The 19829-nt window shown below is 43.4% G+C and overlaps 2 protein-coding genes and 1 long non-coding RNA gene across 6 annotated transcripts in view; 2 read left to right on the forward strand and 1 right to left on the reverse strand.

The window, feature by feature from the left end:
- Positions 1-3803: 3803 nt before the first annotated feature.
- Positions 3804-15378, forward strand: mavs (mitochondrial antiviral signaling protein). Of its 2 annotated transcripts, none has more exons than XM_061062777.1 (5): positions 3804-3945; positions 7355-7477; positions 8558-8750; positions 10374-11131; positions 12465-15378. In XM_061062777.1, the coding sequence occupies exons 2-5, from the start codon at positions 7355-7357 to the stop codon at positions 13224-13226; spliced, it is 1836 nt and encodes a 611-aa protein (XP_060918760.1). In that variant the 5' UTR covers positions 3804-3945; the 3' UTR covers positions 13227-15378. The 2 variants fall into 2 exon arrangements, with proteins under 2 accessions (XP_060918760.1, XP_060918761.1); XM_061062778.1 differs by having other exon boundaries at positions 8558-8738.
- Positions 15313-15701, reverse strand: LOC132993114 (uncharacterized). Its single transcript, XR_009676428.1, has 2 exons — positions 15565-15701; positions 15313-15533 (listed from the first exon to the last, which is right to left on the reverse strand). It is a non-coding gene; the product is annotated as an uncharacterized LOC132993114 (long non-coding RNA).
- Positions 15702-17378: 1677 nt separating this feature from the next.
- pank2 (pantothenate kinase 2) overlaps positions 17379-19829 on the forward strand; it is a 7588-nt gene continuing 5137 nt past the window's right edge. Inside the window, exons 1-2 of one of the 3 annotated variants that reach the window (XM_061062784.1) lie at positions 17379-17755; positions 19241-19593. In XM_061062784.1, the coding sequence (XP_060918767.1) occupies positions 17563-17755; positions 19241-19593 (546 nt within the window). In that variant the 5' untranslated portion in view covers positions 17379-17562. The remainder of the gene's footprint in view (positions 17756-19240; positions 19594-19829) is intronic. The other 2 variants (XM_061062782.1, XM_061062781.1) reach the window with 2 other exon arrangements.

Here is a 19829-nt window from a genome sequence, read left to right on the forward strand (position 1 = left end):
CTCCTCCTCTTCTTCAGTTTAAATAAGTCTCAGAGCTCCTCTTCAACATGTGTGTGAAGTTTCTTGTTCTAAATCCACTCTGATCCTGTATTTGATCATGTCTATAAACCCCTCTATTTCAGCGCTGCTCAGAACAGGCTGTTTCTGTGTCTGTACCTTTAAATATGTAAATGAGCTGTGTCTGACCACGCCCCCTCTGGAAGGGCTCGGGTGTATTCGGTGCTTTCTCGCTCCATGTCCTATTGTTTACGGTGAGAAGGCAGACTCAGAGGGCAGAACAAACACCTAGCTGTGGGAGTGTCACCCACCTGGGGGAGGGGCTACTGCCCTTTGTGATGTCATGAAGGGAAAATCTCCAAACAGCCTGTTTGAGCACACATTTTCTGAAAAGTGGAGCAGGCAGAAGACAGAGAGGATGGACTTTTCTCATCATTGGGGGGTTTGTAGACGGACTAGAGACACATGTTAGAGTCAGAGGAACATGGTGAAGAGGATTTAAAGAATATGTGACCTTTAAATCTTTTAAAAAACCCAAACAGAAAAATGTAAACTATCTTTGGTTTACAATTTATGGATTTCATATGACACTGAATGGCTTTGATTCCCATTATCCTAACTTTAAAAACATCTTTGCATATCCTGCAACCATTCCCAGTGTTCTTTATCTTGAAGGCAGATTTCTTTGAGTTTCCATTTCCTTCTCTCTTCAATAACAACATGCTGTTTTTGTCGCCTGAACAAGCAAATCCAGAATAACAACAATAGGAATACATCTAAAAATCGCAAAACACCAACTAGACAGTGTAGATAATCAAAAAGGAATCAGACATGTCTCAGTCTATGTACCATCTAAAAATGAGGACCTCTTACAAGTTAAAACCAGACCTGTTAAGACACTTTAGGATCCTGAAAACACACCGAAGCAGGTCAACGCTCTGAGGCAGCATGTGGTTTAAGTTTATTTAATATAATAAACTGCTCGTTTACTTAAACATCACTAACATTGAATATTAACTGAATAATTTATGACCTTACAGCAGGCCCTTCATTTCTAGTCAAATTGATTAATTTTTCACTTTTTATGACCCTTTACATTTTACAGTAGAGAGGCCTTAATATTAAATCAACTAACTCATCATGAAGCCAGCCTTAGTGGGAAAGTCTTTATTAATGAGAGTACAGACTGTTAACTAGTGATTTGTGCACAAAAAGAGAGGAACAGGTGTTTTTGGTGTCAGCAGCTCACCTGTCTGATTTCTCAGGTAGGTGTGACCAGGTGGGACTCTCTCATCTTAAACGTTTTTCAGATTTAGATGAATTTATCGGTCAAAACGCCAAAACGGATTATAATCATCACGGGTATGATTTCGTTCTCTTATAACGACCTGACAATAAGAACCAGTGTTGTTTTGTTACCTTTGAATGAGTTCTATATCGCAGATTTCTCCCGAAAAGCACCGTGTTTCTACAGAAGCCTGGAAAGGACAAATCAAGCTCCGCAGAAGAGACTGAGACCTTTAAAAGGAAGTTATGATTTAAATGATCAACTTTCGAGACATATCACACCCATGCAAAGATTTATACTTCACATAAAGTCGACACTTTGAAAAGCTGGGTCATAGGGAGCAGTTTCCGTTTAGCTGCAGTTTGCGATCTCACCGCTAGATGTCAGTGATCCCTCACAGTGAACTCAGTAATGTGCTGAAGGAGAATCTGATTGTAGAACACAAAGAGGGAAGTGTTACATGTCATGTGAGGATAAATAAAGATACAAAATGAATACATGTTGCTGCAGCAGTTGTTGCACACGGGTTAGTAATGATTTAATGATTTCAAATATGATGACAGGAGGAAACTGAGTACATTCACTCGAGGACTCTTTAAGGTGCATGTTGGATTTACTCGAGTATCAGTGGCGATTCTAGAGTCTGTTGGGGCCCAAGGCAAAAATTAATTGGCCACCAGGGTTCATCACCATCGTGTCCTGACGATTACTCCTCATCCACTTTTTTCCTTTTTCTGTTTTCTCTCCTAAAGTCAGATCATTCTTCTTCATTTTTCTTTGTTGACCTCCATCGGCAAACTTTGGTTTTCACAGCAACAACGCTGCAACGTTCAGCAGGGCAACAAGAGTGAGTGCTGTCAGATGAGTCCGCCTTAGGGAGGTTTTTTTTTTTTTTTTTTTACTGTCATTGCAAGATTTGCACATTTTTTGGGCCACTGCTTTTGGATTTAAAGTTTGTCAGCCACTTGGGGGCCCCTCTACTGGCCCGGGGCACCAAGCAGGTGCCTTGCCTGTTAGCGCCTCTGTTGAGTATTTCACTGTCATCCCACTTTGAAGTTTTACTCCAATGTTCTAATTTATGTGGAGAAAAATATATTTATTTATTTTAAGTGTTTGAAACATGCTGTGAGGTTTCTGCTGGTGTCCCTTGTATTGCAGCCAATTGGACATTCAATCCTTGAATTAAATAATGTGTTAAATGGTAAACGGACTGTGATACTATACAGATACTGACATTATAATGCGATACATCTGCAATTTGTCTGGCATCACAGCGGCTCCATTTAAAACATGACAATTGAAGACAAACATTTGACTCCAACATTCAAACACCAAATTAAGATTCAGAGGCCTTCGCTGCGATTCAGCTCCATGTTCAATTTTAGGATTGACTGGTGAACTAAAAAGTTTTTCTGTCTGACCTTTTTAAAACGTCTGATCCGGTGTTTCAGGTTTGATGGTAAGATTTAAAAATTCACAGTTCAGGGCGTAGTTATAGGTTAAGAGGCGATGTTGTTGTTAGCCAGCCCTAACATGTTGCTCTCTCTGGAGTCGTTTACCAACAAGCTTTGAGTAGGTTTTTATTTTGTGGAGCAGTTTAGACTTTAAAGTAGAGGACGACACGTTTACCATGAGGTGTTTCAGGACTGTGGGAAACTAAGAATCACAGAAGTTAAAAAAAAAAAGCGGTTTAAATCCCGCCTCAGCTCCAGCTCTCAGCAGGTCGTTAGGTCGACTGAAAGTTAGACTGAGACAGCATTTCCAGCATGGAGACCGCCATCGATGGGACTGCAGCGCCCCCTGCAGGAACAGACGGGTGACGTCACTCAGGCTTCATCCATTATCTTCAGATTTAAGGCTCTGGTGTGAAGGTTGGATCAGACACATTTCATGGGCAGAGCGTGTAGTGTAGATATCTCATGAGGAGTTGGTGATGGGTGCTGAGGCTCGACCATCTGAGAGAACCACTGAAGATCTAAATGTTCCCGCTTTGTTGTGGAGACGGAAAGGGTTAATAAATGCTTTTCACTGTTGTGAATGTGTGTGTGTGTGTGTGTGTGTGTGTGTGTGCACTTCCAGGCCACCCCTGCAGAAGTCTGTGACCCGGGTTCAGCCACCCCAGTCAGAAAAAGTCTAGCTCCGCCCCTGAGGTCCAAGTAACTATTTTTTAGAATATAGCCTCGGTGCTCCAGGATTATCTAATGTGGAGTACAATCTTTATTTCCATCAGAACATAATGTTACAAGAGTCATAGGATCTGTTCTATTTTCTCTGTTTTTATTAATAACACAGATAGTATCTCTCTCTCTCTCTCTCTCTCTCTCTCTCTCTCTCTGTGTCCATGTGAACGGATTAGGATCAGGGATTAGACACAGATGTCAACCAGCAATCGCACAGCAGAGGAAAAGTCACGTTTGAGGGGTTGGAGGTCAAGAATAATCCCAACCCCGCCTTCTCTGTCGAATCGTCTCATTCTCATTGGTGCAATAAGTGACTGGCGGCGCCGTCGTCCAATGGGAATGCAGAATGCGGACCTGCCTCGGGAACCGCTGCGCAGATGTGTCCTGAAAGTCGACACAGCGCAGGCTGCTTTTTAGAGAGAGAGCAGAGAGAGGAGCCTTAGAGGAGTCACGAACCTTTGGGACACCGAAACACGAAAGGTGAGGACTAAATACCTGATATCACGATTTAAAAGAAAGCTTAATAAATCTAGAAATGTGTAAAATTTAGTGTTTTAATCGACGTTTAGAAAGAAAACAGCGATGACTTTAGTTAGGTTGTTCCCTATTTATTCATTTTAAAGTACCCTGTTTAAACGTTTTAACTGTTATCTTAGTTAAACGACTATTTACTCCTGCTGTTTGTTATTTTCTTTAACATATTGTGATTATTAGTAGTCTCCTTTATCCGTGTGTGCAGCCTTCATTAAGTCCTCACAACCTTCTAAAAAACGCCTAAAAAGTCGTTGTCATATCATATTTTGATCATTCAGATGCCAGTGTTATTTTAATCATCGTGTTTGTTCGTGTGCAGCTTCTTTAAAGTCACACAAACCTCCTTTCAGAGAGCCGTTTTCCTGCTTAAGAACTTATTTCCTCATACCACCATGACAGTCTTTGCTTTCACTTCTTGCCCACTATTGCAATCATGCAGCTTTTTTATGATCTGATATGAATGACATTTGATCCAGAGCCTTTGGGAAGTCAAGGAGACTTGAGAGTAAAAGGACTGCTGGTTTAGAGGTCATTCATTGGGCTCGTGTGAAGGCCCCCCCCCCCCCCCCCCCCTCCTCCTCCTGCTCACTCCACTTTACTTTCCTTGTCTTGTTAGTCTGCAATCTCTCAACACTTGATACTAACAAGCATACTCCTGATATTACTCACAGGCATAAACATTCCTCTTAAACAGTCCTGTAACTACTGAAACTCCTCGCACATTCTTGAAATATAATCCCATAAATAAATCTGAAGAGATGCACTGATCTGCTTCCCCCCCCCAGTTCTGATCTGATAGACAAATACTGATATCTACAATAGAGGAAAAAATTAATAAATTAGGATTTTCTTCTCAGCCCACAAACGCTTCATGCATGACTGATTGTTTTTCAAAGCGAGACTGTGCGGGCTGAGAATGTTTAAAGCGGCCAACCGTCTTTCTCGATCGGTGACATGGTTCGGGCGCTGCCAGTCCAATATGTAAATCGGACCTGATACCGATATTAGATCAGATCAGTCCCGTCTGTACTCATGATAAACAGAATCTTTAATGCAGTCAGATGAAACTCAAGTCAGCTGTTAGCTACCCTTAGAGTGATTGTTGCAAATTTAGTCGTTAAAAATGCTTTATCCTCTTTAATCAGTTTAAATAAGTCTCAGAGCTCCTCAAAACATGTGTGTGAAGTTTCTTGTTCTAAATCCTCTCTGATCCTGTATTTGATCATGTCTATAAACCCCTCTATTTCAGCCCTGCTCAGAACAGGCTGTTTCTGTGTCTGTACCTTTAAATATGTAAATGAGCTGTGTCTGACCACGCCCCCTCTCTGGAAGTGCTTGGGTGTACTCGATCTTTCTTGCTCCATCTCCTATTGTTTACGGTGAGAAGGCAGACTCAGAGGGCAGAACAAACACCTAGCTGTGGGAGTGTCACCCACCTGGGGGAGGGGCTACTGCCCTTTGTGATGTCATGAAGGGAAAATCTCCAAACGGCCTGTTTGAGCACACATTTTCTGAAAAGTGGAGCAGGGAGAAGACAGAGAGGATGGACTTTTCTCATCATTGGGGGGTTTGTAGACGGACTAGAGACACATATTAGAGTTAGAGAAACATGAGGAAGTGTGTTTTTGAGCTTTTTATGCCTTTATTGTAGCGACAGGACAGCGGATGGAGTCAGAAACTGGGGAGAGAGAGGGGGGGGGGGGGGGGGGGGGGGTCAACATATGTGACCCGGGTCGAGGAATTAAGTCTCTGTACAAGGGGCCAACCAACTAAAGCTCTAGCTAGACTCTTCTCATCTGTCGCCCCCCGGTGGTGGAACAAACTACAAAACTTAATTCTGTCCGCAGACTCCCTCTGCACCTTTAAGAAAAAGCTAAAGACCCAGCTCTTTATAAACACCTACACACACACAGATTTAGTATCTCCCTGACGGGCTGCGTTTGTGCGTGTGCGTGTGTGCGTGTGTGCGTGTGTGCGTGTGTGCGTGTGTGCGTGTGTGCGTGTGTGCGTGTGTGTGTGTGTGACGTTATGATGTTATGATACAGCGAGGAAGACTTTGCTCTTTGGCCGCTGCCTCTGACATTTATTCTGCTTTGAGACGCTGATCCTGTCCTGTCCCACGTTTACACTAAACTTGAACGCATCGCTCCATTGGACATGGCCGAGATATGACGACAGATTATCCCATGAAAACGTTCCCCCTGACTTCACCTGACAACAGATTACAGCACCCGAGTGTTTATGTACAAACAAAGTGAAGGATCTTTATTCCACACACACACACACACACACACACACACACACACACACACACACACACACACACACACACACACACACACACACACACACAGAGATCGCTCTCTATTTGACCCTGACAGGCCAGAGGAATGTGTGGGTGTGTTTTGGGGGTGTATGGCTGTGATGCTGAATATTAAAAGTTCAGATATTAAACTGGAGTCTGCAGGTGATTAATCAGTAACTAACTAGTCGTCACAGCCTGCTCGCTCTCCTCTTTCTCCAGACAGCTGCAACCTTGAAACACAACCCGAGCCTTGTCCTCCCCTTGAATTAAAAAAAAAAAAAACAACACAAAAGGGTTGAGGCTGTGTGAGTCACATAATTCTTCCTCTAAAAATAAAGTGAAGTTGATTCTATTCGACTTTGTAATCGCCTCCGCTGCAGCTCGATGTGTTTCCTGAGCATGTCATTTATGCATATTTCTCTTAAATATGTTCCTTCATGTGTTGTTTTTCTAAGAACTCATATCGTTGCTTTCATTACTTCATTAAAAAAGAAGATATCGTCGGGGCAACGGGAGCCTAGTTGTTGGTTTTCCCCTCGCCTCGGCTTTAGTCCTCCAAGCAAGGCCCGGTTTCAAATCCGACCTGTTGTTCCTTTCCTGCATGGCTATCCTCTCTCTCTCTCTCCCCCTCGCTCTCCCCCTCTCTCTCTCTCTCTCTCTGTCTGTCTCCTATCTCTGAAATAAAGTCATAAAAAGCCACAAGAAAAACCTTCTGAAATTGGTGCATGATGACCAAATTATAAAAACTGAAAAGAAAAAGAAAAAGAAAGGGAAATCATTTCCTTTTTTTTTTACTCCTCCAGCCACATGGCTCTCCTTCACTTTCACTTTTGGTTTCATCGTCTAAAATCCCCTCAGTGTGTTTCTAAAGTTTTTTAGGTACTTTTACATCTCTTGGTAGTTAAAGTGACGCAAAGTTATGAACCAAAGTGTAGGCGTGTGTATGAACTGATAAATGTTCCCATGTGCAGAATGAAATGTGGCCTGTCTGTGACTTCTTTCTTTAAAAACTTCACTCATGTTGTACTTTTTCTGCTTCTCTTTCTCCAGATGTCGTTTGCCAGAGACAAACTGTACAGCGGGTACTTACGGCGAAAAATGCCGATCATCGTGTCCACGGTGAAAGTGAGAGAAATAATACCTCATCTGCCTTGTTTGACGGATCACGACAGAGTAAGTTTATTTTTGAACTCTGGATTATTTGTATATATTTGGAATAATCTTTTGTATTCGGCTGCACACATTTTACCTTTATGAAAAAATGGCAGATTCTGGGGTGCCGTGTGGCCTGGTGGTTTTGTTGCACGCCCCATGTACAGAGGCTAAAGTCCTCGACGCAGCTGCCATGGGTTTGAGTCCGGCCTCGGCCCTTTGCTGCATGTCACCCCCCTCTCTCTCCTCCTCAGTCATTTTGCAAAATGTAAAGCAGAGTGATTCCAGTATATTTTCTGATAATAATGAGGAAATAATAATAATTCAAAATCTAGTCGACCTGGATAGTCTTGAAGTACAGTTTCTGCATGCCTAAAAATCACAGGTATAAACCAGAGACTGTATAAAACATGGACGTAGTCTCGGTGACGTCAGTGGTTTCTGAAGCGTTGATTTGAAGCACATCGATGGAGGTCGCCATATTTGACTCAAACTAACTTTAGATCAAACTAGGAACAACAAAAATCTGGAGGTGAGGCGGGACTTATACCTGCAGATGAACAGCTACGACGCGGCCGCCTGTCACTCAGATAAGCCACGCCCCCATTTATGAATAACTCTCACACTTCGTACAGTGGTGCAGATAAAGACTGTCGCTTTGAGGGCCAAGTAAGTTTTCTGAACCAGACTATAAACATGTTTATTTCTGCTTTAAAAACTGAGATATTATTATGGGGTGTGTATGTGACTTCTGGGGCTTTTGCAGCCAGCCTCTGGTGGCCACTCGAGGAACTGCAGCTTTTTTGCACTTCTGCATTGGCTGGGTTGCCGCTCGTTGTAAACGGACGTAGCAGAGCTCCACCAAATGAAGAATCAAGAGAGATTTAGTTTGGAATTTAGACAGAATAAATCAAATCAGGTTAATTTTCACAGAGCACAGTGACCGCACTTTTTTAAAGAATAAACTTCAAAGTTATCGAACAGGAAGTCTACTCTGATACTCCGCTTCATTGATGTTATGTTACAATGTTACAATTCACTTAGCAGACGCTTTTATCCAAAGCGACGTACATCAGAGAGTAAGTTATGATTTTTCTTTAGGAAAATATTGAGGCCAAAAGAGAGACTTATGGAAACCATGACGGCATGGTGCTTCTCCTGGACTGCCTGAAGAGAAGGGAGAACTGGCCAGAGGAATTCATCGCAGCGATCGAGGCGTGTCAGCATACGACGATCGCAGCCGAGATCAGAGCCGAGTACGACTCTCTGAGAGGAGCCAGCAGTGAGTCAGCAAGTCAGTTACTCATCACGTTGACTCACAGTGCAGTAATGAGTGATTTTTATTTCCCTTTTTTGAATTAATTTCATGCAAAGACTGGACAGTATTCATCTTTATACGTTCTCTATGATCTAAGTAGGATATGAGGCAGGGCTTTGTACTGTTTCTCTAAATTAACAATATTTAAATCTCTCTGGTGAACATCAGAATACATCACGTTCTACTCAGGGTTAGACATTTGAATCATTTAATTACATAATTTCCAACAATACTGATCGTACAAAGGTTATAGTTATGGTCTTTTATTGCCTCAATTGCCATTTAAAGGAAGAATGTGCGACCTTTTGATCCAGTAGATGTCGCCTTTGAACTCCAGCATGAAACCAAAACAAACTGCTGTTAGGCCACGCCTCCTCCATACTGAAGCCTCCGCTCTCCCCCCACTTACAAAAAGGAGTTATCAATTAGAACGCATCATAATGAAGCACCATGAAACGCAAGAAACGGACAAAATTGTCCTCTGCTTGAGCTGCAATCACCTGTGTCCTGCATTGTTGTGTTAGCATGCTAATGTTAGCGCTCTTTAGTTAGCTCGTAGCTTCACATTGTTGTGTTAGCATGCTAATGTTAGCGCTATTTAGTTAGCTCGTAGCTTCACATTGTTGTGTTAGCATGCTAATGTTAGCGCTCTTTAGTTAGCTCGTAGCTTCACATTGTTGTGTTAGCATGCTAATGTTAGCGCTCTTTAGTTAGCTCGTAGCTTCACATTGTTGTGTTAGCATGCTAATGTTAGCGCTCTTTAGTTAGCTCGTAGCTTCACATTGTTGTGTTAGCATGCTAATGTTAGCGCGCTTTAGTTAGCTCGTAGCTTCACATTTCATGTAAACTGACACAGAATGAGCGTGATCTAAAAACTCTTACTAACATCCAAATAATCAGTGAGTATGTTCTTCTTCTTCTCTCTAGTTCTTGACTAAAACAGCTTTTATACACAAGGGGAGGAGCCGGCCGTCCCGTCCATGTAAACACGGCTCTGACAACAACACAGCCAGCGGGACTCGAGCTTCTCCCTCATTGTAGACAGTCAGGACTCAGAGACACATTTACACAGGACAGACTGGATGATTTATTTATGTGGAACATGTTGCACATTCTTCTTTTAAATGTCCACACAGTCATCTCTGTTAACACGCTCACACAGAAAGTTTAGAGGGAAACAAGTCCAATAGAATTTGGTGAGATTTTGAAAGAGTTGAAGCAAGACAGTGCGTCCTTCCAGAAGTTCGAATTGCAGGAAACCCCCCCCCCCCCCCCCCCAGCTCTGAGTGGACATGTTGTGGGAGCGATCTGTGGGAGGGTTGAGAACGGAGCTTTGAATTCCAAAACAATTGGTCCACCTGGCCTAGCGAGCGTGATAAACATCGTCAGAGCAAAAATAAAAACAGACAAATCAAACAGTCACACATAACAACGACATGAACACGATGTTTACAGGACTAGATTATTGAAGTGCTGATTGGTCTAACATCAGAGTCTGACATATAAATTAAATCTGACTTCATGAATGGTTTCAGGGTTAGTTGTAGTTTTGTTAAGTGTTCACAACAGTTTAAAATAACATCGTCTGCTTTGCCCCAGATTCAAACCCCAGCTCCCCTCCAACGACTGTCGTCCGGGCACATGTCCATCCAGCACCATCTGCCATTCAGCCGCCCGTGCCAGAGAGCGGTGCAGACAGTCCCGCTGCTGTTTCTCCGCCAGCTGAAGCGGCAGCTGCTCCTCCTCCAGAGCCGGCCGCCCAGCCTTCGCCCCCTCTACAAATCCCCGCGCGGCCACAAGCCCCGCAGAGCTCGGCGGCCGAAGTTCCAGAGGATGTCCCCCCGCCCGAGCCCGTCACCGAGCCTCCAAAGGCGGCTCAGATTGAAGTGGCACCTCCTCCATCGACACCTCCCCCTTCTCCTACAACCGTGCGCTCTCAGGCGGCCGGAGACCTTTCGCCTCGGAGGGAGATTAATTTTCAGCAGGAGCCCGAGGAGAACTCTGAATCGGACATCCAGGGGATCTCCGGCGATAACGAAGTGACTCCTGATGAGGCCGGCGCAGGAAAGGCAGGCGAGGTGTTGATCGACTCTGTGGAGGCTCCTCAACCGCCCGGTCCTGTGGAGCAGAGTGAAACTGAAAGTCCATCCTGCTCGGACCTCCTCCAAACAACAACAACAACAACCACCACAGAGGTCGGGCCACCGCGGAGTCCCTCTCCAACTGAGAACGACTCAGACGTGACTGAAGGTGCTCCCGTCACTACCATGACCCCAGAGAAGCCCCCGGTCCAGGACACCACCCCTCCTGCTGCAGCCCTGGAGCCTGAAGAGACATCTAAACCTCCTACTAAACAAGTGAGTCCTGATGTTCGTTTAACATTTTGTCGTTTAAAAATAAAAAATACAAATATGGTTATTAACACAGTAATCAAGAAAAGTACTCTGGTACTCACTTCACCCCTTTAACCGAGTTCCTGCATAAGACAAGTCTTTTAGATGCATTCATGAGTTATTTTAGCTTTTTATTTGACTTTTCTACTTCGCATAAATGATCTCTCTGTTGACATCATTTTGTTTATACCAGAAAGGTCAGAGATGATTCAGCAGTTAAAGAAACTTTTCAAGGTACATCAGACATCAGTCTTGGTTAATTGGTTAATTATTCTCTTTGCAATATAAAGCATCCACTCTCCACCCAGAAGGCAAGGCAAGTTTATTTATTCAATTCAAAGTGCTTCACACAAGACATCAAAAGCATCATGACAGAGGAAAGAAAATTAAAAAATCACTGAAATTATTAAATCTGAAAATATGTTCAAATAAAAATAATTCAAATTAAATTAATTGAAGTAAAAAATCTAAAAAGAGTTAAAAGTTACAGTGCAGAGTTAGAGTTTAAAATCATATTAAAATTGTTTAATGAAAGGCAGCTGTAAACAGGTGTGTCTTCAACCTCGATTAAAAGGTCCCATATTCTTCTTTTTCTGGTTTTATATGCTCTTTAGTGTGTTTTCCAAGTGTCCTGTGCATGTTTAGGCACATCTATGTGCAAAAATTCAAAGTCCGCGGAAACGCGGCTTCTCCTACGTCCTCCTGTTAGCTGTAGCATTAGCCGCATGTAACCTCGGTTCTAGTCCCCCTCGATAAAAATGTGTCAGTGCGACGTCATTGTCAGTGTGAGATCACTGATCTAAGCCCATTGGCTCGTTGTGGCCCTGCAGCTCATGTTGCAATTCCCGAGAAGCGTGCTGAGCAACTGACCAATAACGACAGAGTGGATCGGCAGACCAATCAGAGCAGACTTGGCCCACGTGGGGTCTAACAGTGTGGGCTCAACAGAGTGTAGCTGACGGACTCAGAGTGGAGAGGGAGCAAGGAGGAGCAGTACATGAAAACAGACACTTTTTTCAGACTATTGTGAACGTACAAAAGTAGGAACATAGATTAAATATATGAACCCCAAAAAGGACAGAATATGAACTCTTTAAAAGAGCTGAGAGTTTGTCCCGGTTCAACCAAAATCTCAAAATCCAGTCAGAGGACACAGAGTCTCTGCAGACACGGTCACCACAACACGAGTGGAGGCCCTGAAGTGATGATCGAGCTGCTTTACTTCTGTATAAGTCTGTATTTTATTTTGCTTCTGACTGTTCCTTTAATCACCTTTACGTGTTCATTTCACCTGCAGACGGTTGAAACCAGCCCTCAGAGAGAAACAGCAGCTTCAGTCTCCCCCCTGCACGCTGCTGCTGCTGCTGCTGAGATGGACGCCCCCCTCGGTGACGACGGCAACGAGTGTCTGAGCAAACCCTGCGACCTCATCAGCGTCTGTCCAGAAAGTGATGCCCCCCCTACCATGCGTGCACCCAGCCCGCCTGTGGAGCCGTACTCGGGTGACAGCGAGCGTCTGGAGTTCAGTGAAGCCGCCCCCGACACTATGACCTCACCGGACCTTCCTGCCTGCGCTGCTCTCAGCTCCACCACTGCTAACTCAGTCTCTGCACCGCCGTGCATGGAGAACGGCTTTGCTGATAACCACAATGAACCGGAAGAGAACCAATACGATTCTCCTTCTCCGAGTTTGGGAATGCAGGAGGTGCTTGTGAACGTGGGGCATGTGTCCGGGGAGCCGTCTATCCTCAACCTAGCCGGCCAGAACTCCCCGCCACCACAAGCTCAAATCGTCAACGGTGAAGCAGCCAAAGACATGAAATCCCCGCTGGCATCCACAGACCCTTCTGATACCACATCGGATGTAAAGACCCCTTCAAATGAGACTTACAACCCCCCCTCTGAGTCTGCACCGGCTGATATTTCCACAGAGCTGAAGACGCCACAGGATTCAGAGGAGCAAACGTCCTCTTGCACGCTGCCCGCTAATACAAAGTACATTGTGGCTGCAGGAGTGGGGGTCATCGCGCTGCTCATGGCGTGGAAGTTTAAGAATTAAGGGGATTTAATGGCTTTTTAAAGGAAGAGAGGATTAGGCTTTAAGGGCTTTGGAAGAAGAAGGATCTTAGAGGGTTCTGTGCCTTATTGTAGTCACAGGCTGGGACGGCGTTGGGCAGCTGTTTAATAATTACCCATAGTGGTTATAATAATAATAGCTGACTGGCCAGACCTTTGATCGTGTCATAAATAACACCTCAGTTGTTAAAGGCTTTATATGTGATGTTTTGATCCAGCAGATGTCGCCCTTGAGCACCAGCATGAAACCAAAACAACTCACGGTGCATTGTTGTGTTAGCATGCTAATGCTAGCGATCTTTATTATGCTCGTATCTTCACACTGCATGTCAATTTACCTGAAATGAGCGTGATCTAGAAACACAGTTAAGCAGTGAGTACAGTATGTTATTCTTCTTTTCTCTAGTCCCTCAATTAAACAACTTTTATACACGAGGGGAGGAGTCAGCCGGCCGTCCGGGCGATGTAAGCAAAGTGAAGATAGGACTCTGAAAACTCTGAAAACATCACAGACAGTGGGACTCGGGTGTTACACCCATTGTAGACAGTCATGACTCACAGAGTTATTTTCAGAGGAGATACTTGATTTATATATTTAAGTGTGAAAAATATGCATATATATCCTCTGAAAATAACTATGCAGTGTTTGTTTTGGTTTCATGCTGGTGCTCAATAGTGACATCTACTGGATCAAAACATCACATATAAAACCTTTAAGTTGGACTGTGTTTGATGATTTTACTGTTGGAAACCAAATTCATCCTTTTTATTTTTTTAGTTAGGGGACTTGATTTGGTCCGGGGTTGGGATCTCAGGTTATTTATTGATGGCGCACTTGCAACAATTATATGTGGTTTGTGACGGCAAGAACAAAAGCTCCGTGCTCATGATGGAAATGTTTGCACTCGTCTGATCAGCACTTTGAAGATAAGACTGTTGGCGTCCATCCAGGGAGGATAAGTCTGCCAAGTACCTGATTACTTTAACTGGATATAAGCTGTGGAGGATCCTCTTGATAGTGGGACAATTGGCTTTTAATGATGTGAGTGCATCGTCTGTATTTATTTGTACATACATATAGAAACCTACATATAGATATCTAAATATGTATTTTAATAAGGAGCGATGTGTCATTAGCATTCCAAAGCTTCCACAATGTCTGAATTGTCTTAGAAATTATGCACTCAAAGAATCAGTGAGCCAAAAAAACTGCACTTTTTTTTAGTCACCTTTATTCCCAAAGGAATCTGTGTCATAGGGATGCACCAATCAGACTCTTTCAGGCTTCAGGGGGTTTTCTGAGCTGCATGTGTGAATGCAAACAAGACGCATCTTTCACTCAGACTTCACCCGGAGTTTCTCCTTCCAGCCTCCTTAGTGTTTTTTTCCCCTGCAGAACGTGGGAGTGAACACAGCAGGATATAATCAGGAGAATTCACCTGGAGCCAGTGGGAGGGGGAGGTGACGTTTGGATTCTGTGATCGGTGCACGATTCATAGACTGTCTGCACGTCACCTATACCATCTCCGTGCTCTAATCAACCTGCTGCTGCATGTTTCCTGTTCTCCAGAATGTTCTTCTCCACTCTTTAGTTCACATTGTGATTCCGTCAAACTAAACGCAGCATTGATAGAAAGGCAACTATTCTCAGTATCACTCTGTTGTGCCTTCCATTGATACCCCCCCACCCGCCCCCACAGTTCTCCTGTCTGATAAGGATGTTCTCCCGCTGTGAGGTGTATGTGTGAACAACCAGATCAGGAGGATTTTAAGTGGCAGTCTGCCTGCTGTGTGCCTCACTGTGAGAAGAAGAAAACATCAGTGTTCTCTCTGAGGCTTTAAAAAAAATGGTATCTGTCTGATTTGTGCACTGACTGGCGTTCTCTCTCTCCCTGAGCTGATATCACATTTAAGCCTGTAGTAGATCCATCGGACATGTTGGCATAGGAAGTGTGAAATAACACCGAGCAGCAGACACTTAAGCTCCCTCGCTGCTGCAGCAGCAGGGGGAAGCTCTGTGCCTCCGTCTCTGAGCAAAATGGCATCCTGACATGATGCTAACCCCCTGATGTATTCTGCACATGTGGATTAAAACGTGGATTATTATTTTTTTTTTCAAATATATCCCCAGGATTTGCCCCATCGTAATCGATTCCCGACCCGGGACTAAAATCAGCATCTGATTGGTGCATCTCTCATTTGTAGTCCAGACTACTGGCTCACAATCCCTTTAAAACACATCATCGACGCCGTTAAAGAGACAGTCCTGTTTCTCTCTCAGCTGGAAGGCCTCTTGTGTTCAAATCACAAGTGGACAACACAAACTGCATAATTCACTGAGCTTTTTGTGCTTCTGTTTTGATGTTTGAAAAGAAAATATGAAGATGTAGTATGTGTAAACATAACTTAGATTTATATACAAGGAGATAAACATTGTGACTAAAACCTTTGCTGCACTTATAGGTCCTTAAAGAACCCACTTTGAAACAGCGGCCTAGTTAAGCGACTGCTTTCAGACTTTTATCCCGTGTAAATATTGAGATTACATTTTATTTTTCCATTGTTTTTGTTTCTCTTCCTTAAAAAAAAGTGTAATGTTCTGTAAGATGAGATAATAATGTTTATGAAAAGGGTTCATTCATAATAATGTTTTGCACATGTTCAGAAGATATTTGATCTACTAAAATGCTCTGCAGATCAAACGTCGGCGTACATGTGTAAATTATAATCTTAGTTCAAGTTTTAGTTCAAGTTTGATGCACTTGTCTCTCGCTATGCTCTGGACAATCACATTAATAAACCTGAAGCTAAAGAATTTATTTTGAACGTGCATGCTGAATTACTTTCATGGAAACGAAAAGCTTGTATATATTTTTTAAAGGTTTATTTTTGTGCTTTTTATGCCCTCATTAGAGTCAGGATAGTGGATAGAGTTAGAAATGAAAGAGGGAGGGAGTGAGAGGAGTGTGGCTCGGGCTCGGACTCGAACCCAGGCAGCACGCCTGGAGGACCTCAGCCTCTGTACATGGGTTGCTCGCTCTAGCCACCAGGCTACCAGCGCCCCCTTAAAGCTTTCTCCAGTAGCTTTGGTCCCACAGAGCAGGGTTGGCATCACATCTTTAACAGCAAGCCATATGAGAGCATTTTGGTAAGGAGTGTTCGTATGTTCGGTTTGATATTAAATGAATCTGTACCTGTATGTCCAGAAGTGTGACAACTTGGAGTTTGATTGAATGGTGTAATATGTGAAGGAACACAGCATCTGTTACCATCGGCATTCATTTCTGTGAAGAGAATTGTCTTTGTGAATTGCAAAGTATGGCAATGGATTAATTTTTTATTTGTTTGTCTTAACTGGTTGAATTAATTTTTTAGAACTAATAGTGATGCATTGCAGCCTCATCCATGCGGAGGATTTATAGTGATGGCCTAGATAGGCATCAAAGAATATATACACAAGAGGCATTTAATTTAAGTAAGCTTGAATCAGCCTGTGCAATGAATACGTGTCTGAGACTTGCATGCAGAAGGCAGAAACCTTTGTAAGGAGCAATGAGGATGATTTGGCAAGAATTACACACATGCACAAACAGGATATGTGGACATGTATTAATGGAGAGATGTCGGAGTGGGGCTCCTACACAGGGAGCGCGCCAGAGCTGTTGTGGGTTCGGTGCCTTGCTCGAGTAATCCAGCAACCAGACCGACTTCCATAATTTAGTCCTCACCGGGACTTGGACCGGTGCCCCTCTGGTTCCCAAACCTAGTCCTTACAGACTGAGCTTCTGCAACCCAAATATATTCATGAAATCTAATCTGTAATCTCTGGCAAAATGTCCCTGTCTTGTGTTTTTGTATTGTGTTTGGTCTTTGTCTCTGTATTGTAATATAAATGTAAATTACAAATGAATAAATAAAGGGTTTGGTGGTATTTACAGTGGTTATATACTGAGAGATTTTGTACATGTACTTCTGGTAAAATGTAAAGTGTTGCTCCTTTCATTTTTGACATGAATCCTTGCATACTAAAAAAAAAAAATGTGACATCAGCCTTTTTAAGCAGTTTTCTGCCTGGCTGGCGCATTCGCATTCTGATTGGCTCTGGGGTCCCTCAATCATACCTTAGCCCCGCCCACCCCTGTCTTGACAGCGAACATAAAAAGGACATGTACACTGTCCGCTTGTAACGACACAGCTACTTAGCTAGCTAATTAGCTAGCTCATAGGACTTGGGGCTCAATTGTCCGGATAAATCATTGACATTCAATGGTTTAATTTATCACAAACTACAGCATTTATGTAGTTATTTGGTCGTTTAAATGGCGTTCAATGGCCACCAACGCGACGATGACGGTATCGACGAAGACGAAACGCCCACGAAGCAGCCGCGGTCCGACAAGGAGAAGCCCAGCGATGAGGCGTCTGCGTCGGCGGGAAGAGCCGCGTCTGACCGGCGGACCTCCAACTCGACGGCGAGGCTTCGGAGTGACTCGGTGAAGAAGACAAGGCCGCGTAGGTGTAACCGTTACTTAGCGTGGGCTGTGTGTATTTACTGGGATGGAGAAATAAAATAAAATAAAAAAGGCGTTCCGCACAAAAAGGCAGTCAGTGATTATAAAGACTGTTACAAGGAAAATATTAAATATGCTGCACTAATTCCTCAAATAAAAATGTTCCGTATAAAAGTCTAAATAAACGTCTTCGTTGGTGTAACAATGTCATAGCGTGATTTCAGTAAATACACAGGACCCGTTTGCAACAAGATGGCGTTCTGGGTACACACTGTTCTGTTTCACTGATGGAGCTGCCTGTCATTATGTCGGCCAACAATGAGACGTCACATTCATTTATTGTCCTGTTCAGTCAATAAGCAAACGAAACAATACACCTTATTGTTCCCTTGGGGACATTTATGTTGGACTCAGAGTGATGCTGCCTGCACAGTAGTATTAATAAATAATAATAAAACAATAGAAACAAACACAATCCACATGTAAACAGATGCACACACAAATTCAAACCACAAAACACACAAAAATAATTTTGCACATTACCATTCTTGCACAAAATCAGCATAAAACACAACATAAGAAGATAAAATATAGAAACACAATTACCCTATTTTACATCCCATGCAGATGAAACATTTTATTGTGCAATTCCGCCTGATACTCAATCTACTCTGTAGATTTCACAAAATCAAATGTATGCAACTGTTTGTTTGTTGTGCCAAATCAATTTAATTCTGGCGTCTAGTGCACCAAACTACAGATTCAGTGAATAGGTTTTTATATTAGGCAGATTACCGTAAGTAATCTGTGGAACAAACTCAGACTTGTTTTCGTCGTCCAACATGACAGAAAATGTCGGCAAAGTGGGAGTCTGACACCAAAAGAAGTCATGAGACAAACATCGGAATAGGCAATCAGCAAAATCGTTATTTCTAACATCAGAATCGGCCGTGATCTTCCCAATCGGTGCATCTCTAATTCTGACCGATTCAAAAAATATCTTCAACTTGCTCACAATAACCACATCCACATCCACAGTCCACATCTACATATAGATGGCTCTCGACAGCCTGATAAAACCAAAATATGATGGGTGGCGGACAGCCTAGCGGTTATGTTGCGCGCCCCATGTTGGGAGACTATAATTCTTGTGGCGGTCGTGGGTTCAAATCTGACCTCTGCCCTTTGCTGCATGTCGTCCCCCCCTCTCTCCTCCCAGCTTTTCCTGTCTCTTCAGATGTCCTATCCAATAAAGGCAAAAAAGCCCCCAAAAATAACTTTAAAAAAATGCATTCTTTGCTGTACACAAGAACACAAATAATCCAGCTGCACAGGTTAAGTAGGTGTATACAACGATATATTTAGGAACTGACCTGGCTCCTCCATTCATGTACACTTTAAGGATTTAAATACAATTCTAAAATTTAAATATGCACAATATGTTGGTCGGTTACATTTTTTGTGTGCATTGTTTTTGATATTTCAGCTTTTCCCTGGTTCGGGATGGACATTGGAGGCACTCTCGTGAAGCTGGTGTACTTTGAGCCCAAAGACATCACAGCAGAGGAGGAGCAGGAAGAGGTGGAGAACCTGAAGAGCATCCGGCGCTACCTCACCTCCAACATCGCCTACGGGAAAACGGGCATCAGGGACGTGCACCTGGAGCTGCCCGACCTGACGCTGTGCGGCAGGACGGGCAACCTGCACTTCATTCGCTTCCCCACGCACGACCTCCCGGCCTTCCTGCAGATGGGTCGCAACAAGCACTTCTCCAGCCTCCACACCACGCTCTGCGCCACGGGGGGAGGGGCGTACAAGTTTGAGTCTGATTTCCGCACGGTGGGTCTGCAGTTGTTAATCTTTTTGTTTGCTGTTACAGGCTGAAGATGGAGTGCTACTTTATTATCAAACTGAGTGATTGCACCTTTTATTTCAGGAAAGAAAACATCTGCATTGTTGTAAATTAAAATAAAACAGATTTATTTTTGCAGTGAGACATGTTTCAGTCAGTAGTTATAATGAAGGTTCCTGTTTTTCTTACCCCCTCGGTCTCTCCCCTCCTACCCCGGTTTCCT

The sequence above is a fragment of the Labrus mixtus genome, chromosome 18 (genome assembly GCF_963584025.1).
Source record: "Labrus mixtus chromosome 18, fLabMix1.1, whole genome shotgun sequence".
In the NCBI taxonomy this organism is placed as follows: Eukaryota; Metazoa; Chordata; class Actinopteri; order Labriformes; family Labridae; genus Labrus; species Labrus mixtus.

What these genes read in the sequence shown, in the direction of transcription:
- mavs (XM_061062777.1), top strand. Translation starts at nt 7,355, where the DNA reads ATGTCGTTTGCCAGAGACAAACTGTACAGCGGGTACTTACGGCGAAAA. An exon ending in AGCCAGCAGTGAGTCAGCAA is followed by an intron (nt 8,751 to 10,373) that starts GTCAGTTACTCA and finishes GCTTTGCCCCAG; the next exon opens with ATTCAAACCCCAGCTCCCCT. An exon ending in CTAAACCTCCTACTAAACAA is followed by an intron (nt 11,132 to 12,464) that starts GTGAGTCCTGAT and finishes TTTCACCTGCAG; the next exon opens with ACGGTTGAAACCAGCCCTCA.